At 44.7% G+C, this 15,884-nt stretch overlaps 1 protein-coding gene across 1 annotated transcript in view; it reads left to right on the forward strand.

Annotated features, from left to right (window-relative positions):
* Window positions 1-15,884, forward strand: part of MAP2K5 (mitogen-activated protein kinase kinase 5) — a 110,950-nt gene that overhangs the window by 82,107 nt on the left and 12,959 nt on the right. Inside the window, exons 20-21 of the mRNA XM_042875793.1 lie at window positions 8,589-8,650; window positions 11,143-11,188. Coding sequence (XP_042731727.1) covers window positions 8,589-8,650; window positions 11,143-11,188 — 108 coding nt within the window. The remainder of the gene's footprint in view (window positions 1-8,588; window positions 8,651-11,142; window positions 11,189-15,884) is intronic.

Consider the following 15,884-nt stretch of genomic DNA (forward strand, 5'->3'; position numbering starts at 1 on the left):
GGATGATGAGAATTAGGAAGCTTGAGCAAGGCAAAGAAGCTGTAACTTTCTGGAGATTCACCTCAGCCTCTAGCAGAACATCCATGCTGCCTCGTCAGGTCGTGGTTGCTGGGTGATGGCATCCCATTGGACCTTCACTGCATCCCTTTCAGCATTTGTGCAGCTGTACACAGGATCATGAATTAAAATGAACACGTATCCTTCGTGTGAAGGAAGGGAAGGGAGTTCTCCTGGTCCTGGTGTGCCTCCAGCAGTGCCAGCCCTTCTGCCTGGCCCCCAACACTCTCTGGTTCCTTGAGTGGTTCTCAATTTGCTTCTTCCATCTTTTTCACCCATTGTTATTCCTGTTAGGTATGTCCTTGGAACTCCAAGCCACCAGTGCTGTGTCTGCCAGTAGCAAAAAGGCCATCTCTGTCCTTGAGAGGTGAAGCTGACCTTGCTCGTATTTTCACATGCGTTTTGCTACTGGTAGACTAATTGCTTTTGAATGGGCTAGACAAATTGCTTTTAAATAATAGTGCCCAAATCAGTGCCACCCCCACCCTGTCCTGCATACAAAGACCTCGGAGCAAAATGTCTGTAATTTGTGACTACTGTTTTCCCTCCTCACTTTGTCTTTTTGCCCATTCTGTGGGATAACAGCAGGACCTGCCTGTTTGCCTCATGCGTGCTCCTCCTTTACACAAGGACCTTTTTGAGAGACAGAGGCTCAGTGCTCTCTGGAGCCCTACAGCTGTTGTTGCTGCCATGAGTATTAAAGATTAGAAGTGCTCAGTGTTGTAAGACTGATTGCTTGGGGCCAAATGTTCCCCTTGGCTGCAAGGAGGTCCTAAAACTCACAGGAGGCAGAGCAGAGCCCATCCCCAGAGGAACCCAGGCCCTGGTGCAGAATTCCCCGCCTCACTTAATGACGACAGCAGTGAGCAGAGAGGGGCTGCAACCACAGCAGTGTGGTTCTGGATGATATGGAGAGAGCTTGGAAGTTCTTATCCTCTTGTTCCTGGACCGAATTTCTCAGTGCACAGCTGTTTTATCCTTTCATATAGCTTGGAGCTGAGCAACGTATGGCCAGGAAGGATGACCCTCGTGCTCCAGGCTGGCTCCAGGCTTATCTGGAGAGCTGGGAGGTGACTGCAGTAACTGGGGCAGCTGTGGAAGGTTTGCAGCAGACAGGATGGTTATCAGAGGCCTTTGAATAGACTCAGAGTACCTGGTGGAAATGCTGTTTTGGAGTACGTGAGACACAGCAAGTCACTTTGGTAGTTTAAAGAGTCTGTCTGCTCTTTTCCAGGGACTTAAATTTACTTTGCATAAATTCTGCAGAAGGAGCAAGGGATTTGGGGAGTGTTGTAAGCCATGCCTGACATGTTTTTTGTTGAGTTATGTGAGCAGGCTTTTAATGGCATTGGTTCTGGGCTGATTGCTCTAATGCCAGGATTAGTGAGAAGCATTGTGTGAATAGGTTGCACGTCTGCCAGACCTTTATTTTTTAACATGTGGTAACATACACTGAAATCTGATCCAGCTACAAATAAGACACGCTCATTTAAGCTACAGTCCCCATCATTGCAGCCTCTTCTGCTGTGGTAAGGCTCCTGCTGCTGGCCCAGAGATGAGGATAGGCTCACACTGATGCTGTTTGTCCTGCAGTACAGCCAGCAATAAAAGCGGTCTGCTGGTGTTTGAGGCCTGAGAATTCCTTAATATTCCAGCATTCAGCTTAGCTGAGTTGTTTTTGGCTTTTTTTTTTTTAATATATATTTGAAAAGCACATTGAACAAGATAGAAAAGGAACTTGATTTTCGTCCATCAGTTTTGATTAAAACTCCAGAATTAAGTGGACATCAAATCAATTGAATCAGAAGCTTGAGGAGTGAAGACTTCGAAGAGCAAGCCCTGTTTTTGCAAACAGGAGGCAGCACTGAAAAATCTGCATATTTTGGCGAGTCAGGCAGACTTTTAAAAGAAAAATTAATTAGTTGTACTCGTGAATCCTTACTGTGACAACTTTGTGAGTGAATAGTGAGGAGCTTTCCATGAGTTTCTTGAACGTTTCTGTTAAGTGCCCCCACAGAGCTACTCGGTCTCACAAGACTGCAGTTTAATCTAGCTCAAGGACTTCCAAACTTCGCAAATCAAAGACCTCTTTTTTTTTTTCTTCTGTTTAAATCCATCCTCTAGAAACATTTAGCAGATCAGTTAATGCAAGCGTGGTGTTAATGCTGAGCTACGAAGCATGTCAATGTTAATAAATTTTCAATGGAAGAAATAACTTGGACTGAATACATGTATCCTATGTAGTCATTTCTATTTTTTTTCCTCCTCTTTGTTAAATATATCCCTCTATTTATTGCTGCAGCCTTAAAAATTCACAGCATGTTCAGCTTGATCAAATAGCGCAATGAAGTCCATTGCCTCCTGAGTGCAGAATTTTGTAACACATCAGTGCTGCATTTGGCTGTTGTTATAAATGAAGCTGAAACCTTGAAAGGCTCAGGAAGAAACAAACCTTTGTATTTTTTCTTTGGGAATTTTTGTCTTAGATTCTCGTGTGTTGATTCAAATGCATGGACAGCTGTATTTAACCCTGAAGATGTCTTGGGTTTTTGAAGATTTCTGTGCAGCTGTGAGAAGACACGTGTTTGCTTGTGTGCACAGCCCCAAGAATGTGCCCTGGTTTGGGGGTATCCTCTTATTGAGGCAAAATCTGTGACCTTACTAGTGTTTGAGATTCAGGGACTTACATAGGAGCAAGGTAAAACCACAGGTAGGAATTGCTGAATAATTACCTTTAGACCAACCTGAGCAAGAACCTTCCCAAGAGGGCAAGCTCATTTAATGGTTCCTAAAACTCAATCTTGTGGATGTCAATGGTCATGCTTGATTATTTGCAGCAGTGTTTTATGAAAAAGCAATAAAAATGCATTGGGAGTGTACAGAGGAAAAAGGGAACAATAAATGGTTTTAGTTTTTCAATTGGGTCCCTTCGGTGTGAGCAGGTAGAGGCTGCGTTTCATGCTGCTGTGCCTTAGCTATTTGAAATGTGCATATGTGTGTGTATCTACCCAAAACACTGCTGTGCTCTGCTGGCTTATGATCGACAAGAGACCAGCAAGGAGAAGAAAAAATTCTTATGTTTGTTTTAGAGAGAAAGCAATTACAGTTACGGTTAAAGGATTAACCTGTTTTCCAGCTACCTGTACACGATCTGCACGGCCCTTTGGAGAGCCTCACTAACAAGTGCAGGGCTTGGCGAGGGGTGGGGAATGTCGTGTTGGACACTCTAGATTATTCCTAATGTTAATTACACTCTTCAGCTTCTTTCCTTGGCCTCTAAAAAGCATCCCACAGCGGCAAATGCTGCCAGAGAGCTCCAGGTGCTTACTGGCTTCCCACCGCAAGCGCCCGCGTGGGTCCCGTGTGGATGTAGGTTATGTGGACGCCGTGTTGTCTTTGGTTGGGAGCAGGTAGCGCTGCCTGGGAGAACAGCGGGCTGTCCCACGGGGTGAGGTGTGGGAGGCAGGCGGAGGGGTTTGCTGGATAAAACACTGGCCTCTCGACCTTGGTTCCAGTCCAGCCCGAGATCTGGAAATAAATGAGTTCACTGCTGACACTTCAATCCCAGCAGACGGAACTTCACACCGAAATGCCCCCGCGTGTCATTTGTCACATTTGGCACCTGCTACTGAGGAAAGAGCAAGAAGCGACCTGGCGCGGAGATGTAATCATCTTTCACCTTCCTGCCAGGGGTGGGAGCGTAATGGGGACGATCCAGAAATTCTTTCAAGTCGGGGCCTCTGAGCCACCTCCAGACATCATTGCTTTTGCACACTCGTTACTTGCAAGGGCTCACCTGCCATTAGGCTTCTGCGGGGCTTTTGAAGTAGATTGGCTAAAAGTCAGCGATGGGATTTTGTTTAGGAGTGCTTTGAAGGGAAGTTGACCTTGAAGGAGTGAATCTGAACGTGTGTGATACTGTGATTTGCTGCTCTCGTTGGAACGGCTCCGTAACTGCAGTGCATGTATTACACCTAATTGCAACTGGCAGCGTTTCAGGTGCGGCTAAAACTTAAGTTTGTCTGAAAAAAAGTCACTTTTTGGCCAGAAAGTAAACAGCAGCTATAGGTGTATTGTTCAAAAGCTTTGGTAAAAACTAGAGCACACAGATACTCTTCAGTGCCAGGGATTGGAGTAGGCTGAAGTGATGAGCCAAAAATGCTTCGTAAAGCGCACACATTATTTATTAAATACTGCCATTTCAGCATCAGCGGGCGAGTTGCAGAATAGGAGTATCTGCCCAGAGGAGATGATAATTTCAGAGGCAGGGTGTGCTGGGAAGCCCAGAGGACAGAGTAACTGAAGTTTGGTTTGCTCGGCTCTGCTAACTTCCCTCTTGTGGCCATCGAGCCATAGGACCATGGCATTTCCTTCTGCACAAGCCTGCACACTGCCGAGAGAGTGCTGCAAAATAGCAGCTCTGGAGCTGTGGGAAACGGAAATTTTAACCCTTCAGAGAGAGGTGCTGAGCAGATGAGAAGGTAAAACCTACGTGTGCTGAGCGCACCAGCCTCTGCCCAGAAGGTGCAGCTCAGCTCTGCTTGGGGATCTGTGATGGCAAGGAGCCCTAATGCATAACTGAGGGCTTTGCCGTCGTCCTTTGGAAGGTTTCAAGTAGAACTCTGTGTTTGCTGGTGTTCCTGTCATAGCAAAATGGGGGGCTTTTTCTTCCTTCGGAAAGGACGATGTGATGAATCTCCAGCTTTCAGTTGTTTTGAGAAAATGCCACTCAAGAAGCGTTCTGTTTGGGAGAGCTGTGTACAACACAGCCTGGTTTTAGTGTACTTGGTCAGTCAGAGATGAATTCCAAGTTCCATTGACGTGTTTCCAAGGCCAGTCAGCTGTGTCTGTTGAATTTGCTTCTTGGGTTTGTCCAGACAAACTTCCAAGGAGGACAGAGAGGAGGAGAAGGAGCCTCATTTATGTTTCTTCCCATCATTTGTGAGTTTGTTGGACAGTACTTATTCTCTAAGCCTCAGCAGAATCTCTGCTGCTGCTGCTCTGCTTAATGGCAGCAAAAGAGATCAAGAGACGTTTCAGATAAGAGATCTGAGAAGTGGGTGGGGATGCAGGAGGTAATGCCATCAGTGCCTTCGGATGCCCTCTCTTTAAAGGGACTGTGCTGTGCTTCTTTCCGTGCCTTTGCCTATATAACACAGCTTCCCCCTGCCATGGAAGTTAGTAAGGTCTGTACCAGAGCACTGGCATTCTGAGAATTAAATATTAGGAGCCGTGTTTGAAGTTCAAAGCCCTCCCTCCTCCTGCTAGCTCTGATTTTCTGCTGCTGTGTTGTTTTCTTTATGCCTGAGCACCTTGCTGACAAGTGCTAATAATAAAATGCCAAGAGAGGGTCCAGTTGGAGTTACCACACATTAAACATTCTGAACTTGTCCTTTTGCTCATAGATTGTGCATAATTAATAATTAAACGGTTTCAGTTGTAATGGGTTGACCTCCTTGAACTGTTCATTATTCACAAGGCAAAGGCATCACTCAAACTTTTCCTGTTGCCCTCCGTATGTGCACAGCACGGCTGGTTCTTATCACAAAGCAATTGCAGAGGCTTCTCCTGCAGCGGGTCCCATTGCAGAGATGCTTTTGGGACAGCAGCTGGCCTTGGGATCAAGCTGCTGGGGGAGGCAGGGTGAATGTTGTTCAGTGTGCAGGTGGGTAAAATAAGGCAGAGCATCGGAGTACAGCCGGAGCATTCCTCCTTGTTCCATCCAGTGTGACTGTATTGTGTCACACCGATGTGGCAGAGGCTGTAGTTTTGTTTTTATTTTGTCTTTTCCATCCCTTTCAGAGTCAGTCACAGGCTGGGGAACTTCAGGGTACATATAGGCTGTGCTGCTTCTGTGCGGTTTGGGATGTTTTTGCTCTGCACTTGGTGCATTGTGATTGCTCACGTCCCACAGGCAGCAATAGGAGCACTTTCATGGAAATAACTCTAAGTACAAAATACTCTTAACTTTCTGCTACTCAAACGTTCTGCAGTGGAACCATGGCAGAAATAGAAGTGTCTCCATTGCTGGTTTCCGTGGCTGGCTGGCAACTGAAGGGGCCATTTCTGTTACTGAGGTCATTTAAAAATGAAACACTGGAGGCAGCTCTCCAGCGTCTGCCTTTGGAAGCAGCTGAGGTCCATCCATGCTTTCCTGGTTCAGCTAAAACCAGAGCTTCCTTCTCCCATCTTACCCATGCTGTAAAGTAAGGATTGGCTGTTATTTACCCAAGTGAAATTACCTATTTCTGCTGATCTGTTTGCTTTCAGACATGCTTCCTAGTGAACGTTTTTTTGAGATTGCTGTACTGTCCCCAAAGAGTAGCAATTTGTCCTGCAAATGACTGACAAATATGCAGGACGTCCAACCTAAAATCCCTGGGCAGACTGCATTAAAGCATCTCCTTTTCCTGCTGGGATCCAGTCAGTGTTTATCCCACCCCTCACAGTCTGCACTGGAAAGAAGAGTGGCTTCAGAGCTCTCTATCGGCCTCTCCTCGTGAAGCTTCCCTCTATTGCTGGTCCACCATCCCTTGGCAAAGGCAGAAATCTCCCACCCGCTGGCTGTGCAGTGCACTGTGCCCCCCCCGCTGCCCCAACACGTGCTGCTTTGCTCTCATTGCACCTACAGCGTGGGACAGTTGGCTGGGTGCACCCAGACCCCAACAGTGGGCTCCGGTACTTTGCCTTCCCATTTTCACAGCGCCCCTTTGCACACACACAGCTCCTGTCCTGCTTTTGTGCTCTCACCCCATCCCACCTGGGAAGGAGGTGTTGGCCTTTGGCTGCGTGCTGGACAGGAGCAAACGATGGGAGAGCTCAACCTGCTGGGCTGCGGCCCTTGGTGCTCCAACACTTGGCTCTGTGCTTTCGGTATTAATAAGACTAATTTTCATGCGCAGCTCTTTGAAGTGGAGGAAGTTTAATTGCACTGTTTGTTTCCCTGCGTTCCTCCCGCTCTGCGGTGCAAACCAGCCCATATTGCTGTCATTTATAAGTTGGGAAACAATAACCTCTCCCTCGCCCGGCCTAAGTTCAAAGGGAATTTGGGCATGTTCTATCAAACGCTGCTCGTGGTTAATAGAACTCTGAAAATTGTCAAGCAATTTTGCCTTCTCCTTTTACTCTTCAGTTACTTTTGATTTAATTGTATTTTCCAGCAGTTTCCGATTGTTTGAATTGGAAACAAAGCCTTAATAAGAGTTCTAGTTAATTTTCTGTCTTGTAATTACCGATCTCATTTTTCTGATAATTGGCCACAGCAATTATATGTATATTTACTAATCACATAGGAGGCTCTGCAGTTGTGTCTATCTGCCACCATTGATAATGGCACACACATTGCAGAGGTGCTTTTATCATCTTCTTTTTTCCACTACATCAAAGCTATTTCCTCGCATTCTCAATAATGAATACATGCATGCATTTGACACAGTTGTGTGCTAGAGAAATTGTTTGGCTCCCACCAAATGCTGCACGCTCTGAGTTTCTTGCCTGCAGCGCTGGAAGGTTGTATGTAATGATATATTGCTCATCCAAATGGCCAAAGCACTCCAAAGCACAGTGAGATTAAAATAAGTCATTCCTTTGTTAATTTAAATAGGTGCATGTATCATACTTTGCGGGGTACTTTGTGTAGGGATGTCAGGGAGGAAAAAAGCCGCCGAAAGGTATTTTTAATAGCAAATGAGAATAGATGAGAATGGAGTCATTTGCAGCTGCCTGTTTTATGTGGCTCTCTTGTTCCAACTGTAGGTCTAATGAGATGACACTGTTAAAGTACTCTGCAGTGTAATTTCATTACATCCTGAGCTGTTACACTATAAACACAGTGGAGCTCTCTGTCATTCTTGGAAAAACTCCTAAATTCGTAAAGCCTGTCTTTGTAAATGGGGATGTTGTTTGTTCCCCGTTTGGGTGGAGATTTTTTTCCTTCTGCTCTTCATTTTATTTTCTCTCTTTTTATTCTTTTCCCCCGAATGCCGGGTGCTGGTTTTCACCAGCCTGGTAAATTTTGCCCGTTTTCCCCCTAAAAATGATTTTATTTAGAAAACATTTTAAAATCTGGAACAGCCTTCCTGCTAGGACAGCCTCTAAAATGAATAAGTGTAAATAAACATGAGTGTAAATAAATAGCGAAAGCAGTGAAAGAAACAAAGGTCAACACAAGAATAATTTCACAGCTCTTTGTTAATTACAAGACCATTTGTGTGTTACTTAAATAATCATTAATTTCTCATTTACACTTTCCCTACCTTCCTTTTTACCCTGTGGCTATCATTGTCCTTTTTTCACCTCCCCTCAGTGTCTTTCCACATGTTTTTACCCATTGTGTAATACTCATTAGTCGAAATTCAGTGTTTTTGTAACACGTTCTCAGAAGAATCTGTACCTTTCTCTCTCCAATTCTCTGCGTGAAAAGGGAGCTTTGTCACTTCCTTCCCCCCCCCCCTTTTTTGTCATCGCTGTTGTATTGCTCTCCTTCTAAAAAATGCTCTTCTGACGCTGTTCCTTGTTCCAATCCAACCCAGGAGTCGCCCGTCCTTCCAGCCGGGGAGTTCTCGGAGCCATTTGTACACTTCATCACTCAATGGTAAGCTCCGTTTGCAAACATGCCATGCCCTCGATGTAAATGATACATGCCATTAACTCCGCGGCTCGGCGAGACCTTATGGCTTTCCTTGCATCCGCTCCGAGAGGAGAGGGACTTGGGGGCCTTGGGCAGATGGGGCAGCAAAGCTAAGCAAACTGTTTAAATTATGTAAACGTTATTTACACAAAGGGTCGTAAAAGTACTTACGTGGGTTTTCCCTGTTTTAATAAACCCTGATGTGGGTGCAGAGCTGGCGGTGGGACCGAAGGATTCATTTGGGGGAGAGGGGCCGCGGAGTCCCGGATGTGTCATACCATAATTTAGGGCTTTTTGCAGTATTACTGATAAAATCACCGCGGTGTTTGGAGAGACAGGCAGCCCTGATTAATTCCTTGGCTTCCCAGTAAGTAATTTTTACTGAGAGTCGTACTTTAAAATGCACTGTTGGGTGTATTTTCTTTCCTTCAAACCGGATTGTTCGTTGAAAAGCTTGGAAATGAGAGGAGAATGGGCAAGGAGGAATTTGTGGAATAAAGAACGCACCTCTCTGATGTGTGGGGTGACGGCAGGGTCTGAATGACCCTCAAGTCATTTAGTAGTGACTAGTGGCAGGAGGGTAAGAATTTTAAGGGTAAACTCTCCTAACAGAAACAAAGCAAAGGGAAATGTTATTTATTTTTTCTACGTGGCAGAATGAACAAGCTCAAATTCTGCACAGGCACGATGTGTGGGATGGAGGAGCATCCCTCGCAGTGAGCATGCCCTGATGAGGTGCTCACCCAGATGTGGACGTGGCGGGGTGCCACCCAGGGCTGCGCAGATGGGGGGACTCCTCTCCTTTTGGGGTTCTCTCCACTGAAGCAGGCAGGCAGTGCCCTCAACTCCACGCACTCGTGCCCGTCGGGTTCGTGGCACATTCAGATTGCCTGCTGCCCCAGGGATTCGTGTATTTGTACGTAGTGCGGGGCCGAGATGGGACGCCACAAACATTGCAGAAACCAAAAGCAGTCTGATTATCGGTTAATTAAAGTTCCTAAATAATTAAAGGTTGGATAACGTAGGCTTCCTTTTTCCAATAGTTTCAGCTTACAGGCAGAGCTCCGTGCGGAGGGCTCTGCAGCACCGCCGCTGTGCGTGGGGCTGTGCATTTTTAATTCCTTCCGAGGGTAATGACGGACTGCTTGGAAAAAAAAACAGCCCTCGTTCAGGCAGGGGGAGGGATAACCCGTGTTCAAATTTCCACAGATGTCAAAGTGAAGCATAACTGATGGTGGCTAATAGCCTGGTTTTCCCCGGGGATGCGGCTACTTTGGGCTGTCAGATTAGAGCTGCTCCCAACCTGCGTCGGCGCCCGCTGTTACCTGCATTGTTCCAGTTATTTGTGGGGAATGTTTGGTGATTTCCTTATCTGTCGGGAGGGTAAATCATATCTGAGCTCCTCCTAATTGCAACACAGTTCATCCAGGATTGCTGAGATAGTGTTCTATCGGCTGTACTGCAGGCAGCTCTTTTCAGAAGGGGGCATTACTGTTTAAAAATGCACTATGCGAGAAAGAAATTACACTGTGGACTATTTAAGCAATCAATTTCTAATAAGTATTAGAGATGTCAAGTGAGCAGCACACAGGACTTGATGCCAGTTCCGCCATAAACACTGCTGCTTGGATGTAATCCAATTAGTCAGTAGGCAGCTCCTGATGGTCACCTCTGTGCCATGTTATTGTGTTCCTTCATGCAGCTAAGCACAGTTTTCAATAGCTAATTGCACCTGTTGCACAGAAAACTAGGACTATTTGGATGAGAAACATGATCTTATAAACAGCTTAATGCTGTGTAATGAACTATCACCCTGCAGTGTAATGGAAATGAATGGGAAAAAATTAAGGTAGAAACCCCGGGGTATTGTGTGTTCTCCTGAAGCTGCTCAGTGCTGGAGTTAAATTTCCCACCTGTTTGGATAATATGTTGTGCCGAGCTATGTAATAATCCCCAGCAAAACGAGAAGCATCTTCCTATGCCTTCTGAGCTGATTGGTTTGCAGTGATCTTCATATCCACACATGCTCATGGCTGCAAGCAGGGCAGGCCATGAAATAGAAGGGAAGCTGTTGTCACTGCATCTCTTGCCCGGGTAAGTAGGCACTTGGAGAAGGATATCAGTAGGTATGACACGTTTCAGAACTGGTGAAAGGAACCTGTACCTGTGTAGGGGACTTCAAAGGCATGCAAGAAAAGTTGAAAGTTGGGCAGCTGTCAGCAGAACACTCAGAATGGAGAAACGCTGGCCACAAGGGATGGGTGGAGGGGGAGGTTGGGCCACGTCTTGGCCACCATTGGGAGCCGTGTCTTCTGTCAGCCTGTGATCAAGTTAAGAAATGGATGGAGATTCTGGGCACGGTCTGACTGTGTTAAAAGAGGATGTCTTCAATACTAAAGCAAATGGAATAAATAAACATCTGTTTATATGTGAATGTTTTCTTTTGTGATATGTAGTATGAAAAAGCAACCTAAGGAAAGACCAGCACCTGAAGATTTAATGGTAAGTGAAACTTCAGAGCCTCCGGTATTACTTTTCTCTCAATGTTTCTTATTAATATATACAGAAGTGGAGTTTTGGGGTTTTCTTGTTGGTTTACTGTTGCTTTTTTTTTTTTTTAATTATTATCATTAATTTTGTGGGGCTTGCGTTATTTTTTTGCATTTTTCAGCGTGTACAAATATGAACTATTTTGGGCTTGTGAAGCAATTGCACAGTTACATAGAGCACACAAAAGGTGGAATTCTGATCCCGGTGCAGTTAATGGGTATTTTGCTGTTCCCTTTGTTGTGGCCAAAGCTGCACTTGTGATTTGGGCAGTCGATACAGAACTTTCACAGGCAGCATCAATTTCCAGTCAGAACCATTTTGATGCTCGATACACCGTTCTTTCAGTTTGTATGTCCAGGGATTACAGCTTGATGTAGGTCATGCCTTGTCATCGTTTGCCAGCCTTAACCTTTCAAAATCTGAAGATTGAAAACTGGACATTTGGTCAAAGCAGCGTATTTTTAACGACGTGCAGGAGCTCCTGTTTTCACTTGTATTCATGTAAAATGGAATTAGATTGGCTACAGCAGGTTGAGTTAATATGTAGCTTCGGTTTTCTCATAGAAGGGCTCTCAGCATTGGAATCTGAGCTCAGAGACCTCTTCCTTTTCTTGTGCCTGTCATTGTTTCAGGAAGGTGAGGACAGGTTGCCTGCTCCCAGGATGGCCTGCCATGGCTGTGCATTTGGTGCACAGTACTGTTATTGAGCTGCTACAAGAATACAGAATATTTGAGTAAATTCTGCTGGAGGTAGGAGTTGTAGCCTGCTCTGAATCGCATCAGATAGCTTTGATTTTTAAGGGTTTTGTTACTTTCTTCATGTGCTGCATTTCCTGTCACTTGGAGATTGGCGTAAAGTCATCATCATTTATTTTCTCTGCATTGACTATGTGGAAATAATTTCAGCAGACTTCAGTGAGATGCGGAGCGTGTTTGCATCCTTTCCTTTCTTGTTTACATTCTACAATCTACAAGGAAAGATAAAAGCCCAGCGTTTCTACTGCAGCCATTCTCTAGTTAAAGGCCAGTCTCCAGAGATGCCCTGGGGCAGGTAGTGCACGATCCAGGCTAGCCTCAATTTAGACCCTGGTTAATAAAGTGTTTAACTCTGGGTCTCATTTTAAGGATGTTAACTTCAATAGGTTTACCTTTGGAGTCCGGCACCCTCTGTAACACCTCAGCAGGATGAGGCCCTCAAGTTTCTCAGAGCCCCTGTGAGATGGTGATGTGCATCTCACATGGAAGGCTTCCGCTGCCTTATTTTGTCTTTTTTTTTTATTAACTTTTGATGGTTGGGAAATTCTTGCAGTTAGTCACATCTGAGAAAACTTGGAACAGGTTCTAGAAATGTAGACACATTTACCTTGTGCACTATTATGCTATGGCTGGATAGCTTAGCTATTAAAACAACGGAATAGGGTTTCATAAAACCTATATCTCTTTGTAAATGTATGTTTCAGTGATGCAATAGGCCTGCCACTTATAAATAAAACATCTGCAGATCTCACATACCCCCATAAGTATATATGTATGTTTGTAAGCAATAACACCACTCCAGGGTGTAGAGTCATAAAAATGAGGCCAAAGGGTGAGTGCCTGCAGTACCAGGGAAGTGTGCAGATTTATCTTTACAGCTACATGCCCTCGAGTGTGCTGGGCCCCTTTTAAGGAGGTGTTTTGTAAAATAATTTTAAAATTATAGCTGCTCAGAGAAAAAAAAAAAAAGAAAAAAAAAAAAAAAAAGCTTTCCCACTTGTTAAACAAAATCTTTTGTTTAACACATTTTTTCCCTTATGATACTTCCTAGTCAATTATAAATGAACATGCAGCAGCAAATGCTGAAGCTCAAAGCAGGCTGCTGCTGGAAGGAAGCAGTGACCCCGTCACTGCCTGCCGTGTGGCTGAGCCCCAGCAGCTGCTCTCAATTCCCTCCTGCAGTGGGATGGGTTCCCAGGACATGGCATGCTCCTGCAGCAGGTTTGCTGGGAGCTCAGTGGTTGCTCTCCAGACAGATTCTTTGCATTCCTGCACTTAGCCAGCCTTGTCAAGGAGCACTTTATCTGTAATATCCATATGTAAGAATACATATGTATTTCACAGAACCGTAGGGGTTGGAAGGGACCTCCAGAGATCATCGAGTCCAAGTCCATTTCTATATCTATCTACAGATATCTATAGCATCATAGAATCATTGAGGCTGGAAAAGACCTCTAAGATCATCTAACCTAACCCGTTGGCCCATCCCCACCAACAAAGCTACTGAACATGCATATTCACATGTTTGTATACATTTCCGTGCTTAGTTGGAAAACAAGGCCAAACCAAAAGCTGTTAAATACCCTCTGAATTCTTAAATTACTGACCAAAACAGCCTTTCTAGTTTCCCCTCCTCCATTTCCTAAACTTGCCTTGTAATTCTGATGGATATCTCTGTGTTAACAAGCAGTGGGTAGAGTGATACAGATACTATCAGTGAAATTCTGGAGCTCTCAAGGTCAGCTTACCATTGATTTCAGTGAAAGCAGGATTTCACATTGTTCATTGTTTTGATTTAAAGGAAATGTACTGGCAAGGATGAAAGGTGTAACACGTTATCATCGTTAGCTTCAGACAAAACAGCAGAGTGCAGATTTTGTCCCCTATGGACATTAACCGTACTGGAAGTCACTATTTTGTAACCAATTTAGTATAATTAAAGACTGGAAGCAAAATGAAGGGAGCAGAACATCAATCTTGTTCTGCTCTCCTGATAATCAGTGGATTGTTAAAGGCATTTTAAGAGCTGGCTCACAATACCTGGAGTGCCACATTGGTGACTCCAGCAAAGTCGTAGGGCTGCAGCAGGGATGCTTTTACCCTGCCTGTCATGTTAGGAGGGGTACTGTGCACATCTTCTTAGAAAACAGGGCCAAAGCCAAGGCTGCATGAAATTCCTGTATAAAGTCAGCCTTCCTGGTACCATGGATATTCCTGTGGAAACGGACACCTGATTTCCACAACAGCTGACAGAAATCAACTTTCTGTATCTACACTTAGTCTCTCTTCCCCATCCACACAAAAAATGCCTAACGCTGGTTTCTCTGCATAAGTATATATATATATAATCAGCAATTTAATTGTTTTGCAGTATTTCCACTTCTTCTAGCAGACTTCTTCCGCAGGAGTGCAAAGGAGTGATTTCACCCAGCAGCTGGCAAGTGGTCCGTTCCAGAGGGGGAGTGATCTGTGTAATTCACTGGTGGTTCTTCTGAACCTTGTTCTTACTCTGCCTGCTCTTCTGTCTCCAATTTCTTCTTAAGAAGAGGAAGGCACAGAGTCAATGGAACTTGCTTGTGTTGCAGTGCTGTGGAAGTCTGAGCAGCATCATAGCGTATTCCTGCCTTTCTTCTCTTGCTTTCCAGCAAGAAAAGGAAGATCTCAACAATCCTTTTCCTTAAAGATTATTTTTTCCGTGAACTTGCTGTTTGCATGTACACCACAGAGCTGTCTGGCTCTGCAGGCCAGGCTCCCAGGGCATCGCGGCACGCTGGAGCAGGGTGCCTGCATTGAGGGCGTGTGATGGGGCAGCGCAGGGAAGGTTCCATCTCCTTGTGCCGAGCGTATGGGTGGGCATCCACATGCTGGTGCAGCTCAGGAAGCCGTAGATCTGTCTGCATTTACAGTATTTTTCAGAAGCTTTCCATTCTAAGCTCTATTTAATGGAATCTATGCATAGTAAGTAATCAGGTCAGAGAGAAGCAACATCCCCTGTTTGAGATCAATCGCTGGCTAATACTTTATCTAGGCCACTTTATTATCTCATGCTGATTCCATTCCCATTCTCCTCCTCCTTTGTAGCGTGCACTTCAGCTGTGGTAAAAGTACGTATCGCATACATATTAAAAACATATACCCATTCTATCTGTATGTAAATGTGTGAGACACAGCTGGATATTGCAGGAGTTTGATTTACTAATAGTTATTATCTGTTCTTGCTGTTCAGAGGCAAAGAGAGTTTCAGAAAACAAGCTAGCGCAGAAATTGCCTTTATGATATCACTATCTGCTTTGGTAATTGTTTAAAATCTCTCCTTTAGCTGGAAACTTGGCCTTTCATTTTGCGGATTGTGTGTGCTTCTCAGAAAGCCAGCAGATTTGTAGACGCCTCTTGGTTTTTGTTAGTACAGCATTGAACTCTACCATGCTGCATCTGGCTGTATAAACGAAGGCGATTTGCTTAAAGAAATTGTATTTGAAATACCAGAAGTCAAGTCAATATAAAAGTCATTCCTGTATGCTTTCACGTGAATGCATAAAAGTACAGTTGTTAAGATGCTGTTTGGGTTTCTGAAGGGAAGTATTGGATGGGGAGAGGCTATGCTTTTGGCCAAGGATCCGGACAGCATCTGCCCTGGATTCCTTTTGCACCAATCTTCTCATTTTTGTTTAGGTCTCTGAATCTGAATCACAGCTTCTAGCTTTTCTCCTTTTTAAAATTTAGATTGTCAGTGCTTCTTATGTCTGTGTTTTATCAATTCAGAATTGAGTGATAGGTTGCACCTCCTCTGTGTCAAAAAACCTATTGTGTTGAAAACTGGCTGGGTAGCTGGCTGGTTGGTTGGCTGGTTGGGTGGTTGGTTGGTCGGCTGGCTGATTGGTCGGCTGGCTGG

The sequence above is a fragment of the Lagopus leucura genome, unplaced genomic scaffold (genome assembly GCF_019238085.1).
Source record: "Lagopus leucura isolate 7727_CA_CO unplaced genomic scaffold, USGS_WTPT01 Super-Scaffold_100015, whole genome shotgun sequence".
Lineage (NCBI taxonomy): Eukaryota > Metazoa > Chordata > Aves > Galliformes > Phasianidae > Lagopus > Lagopus leucura.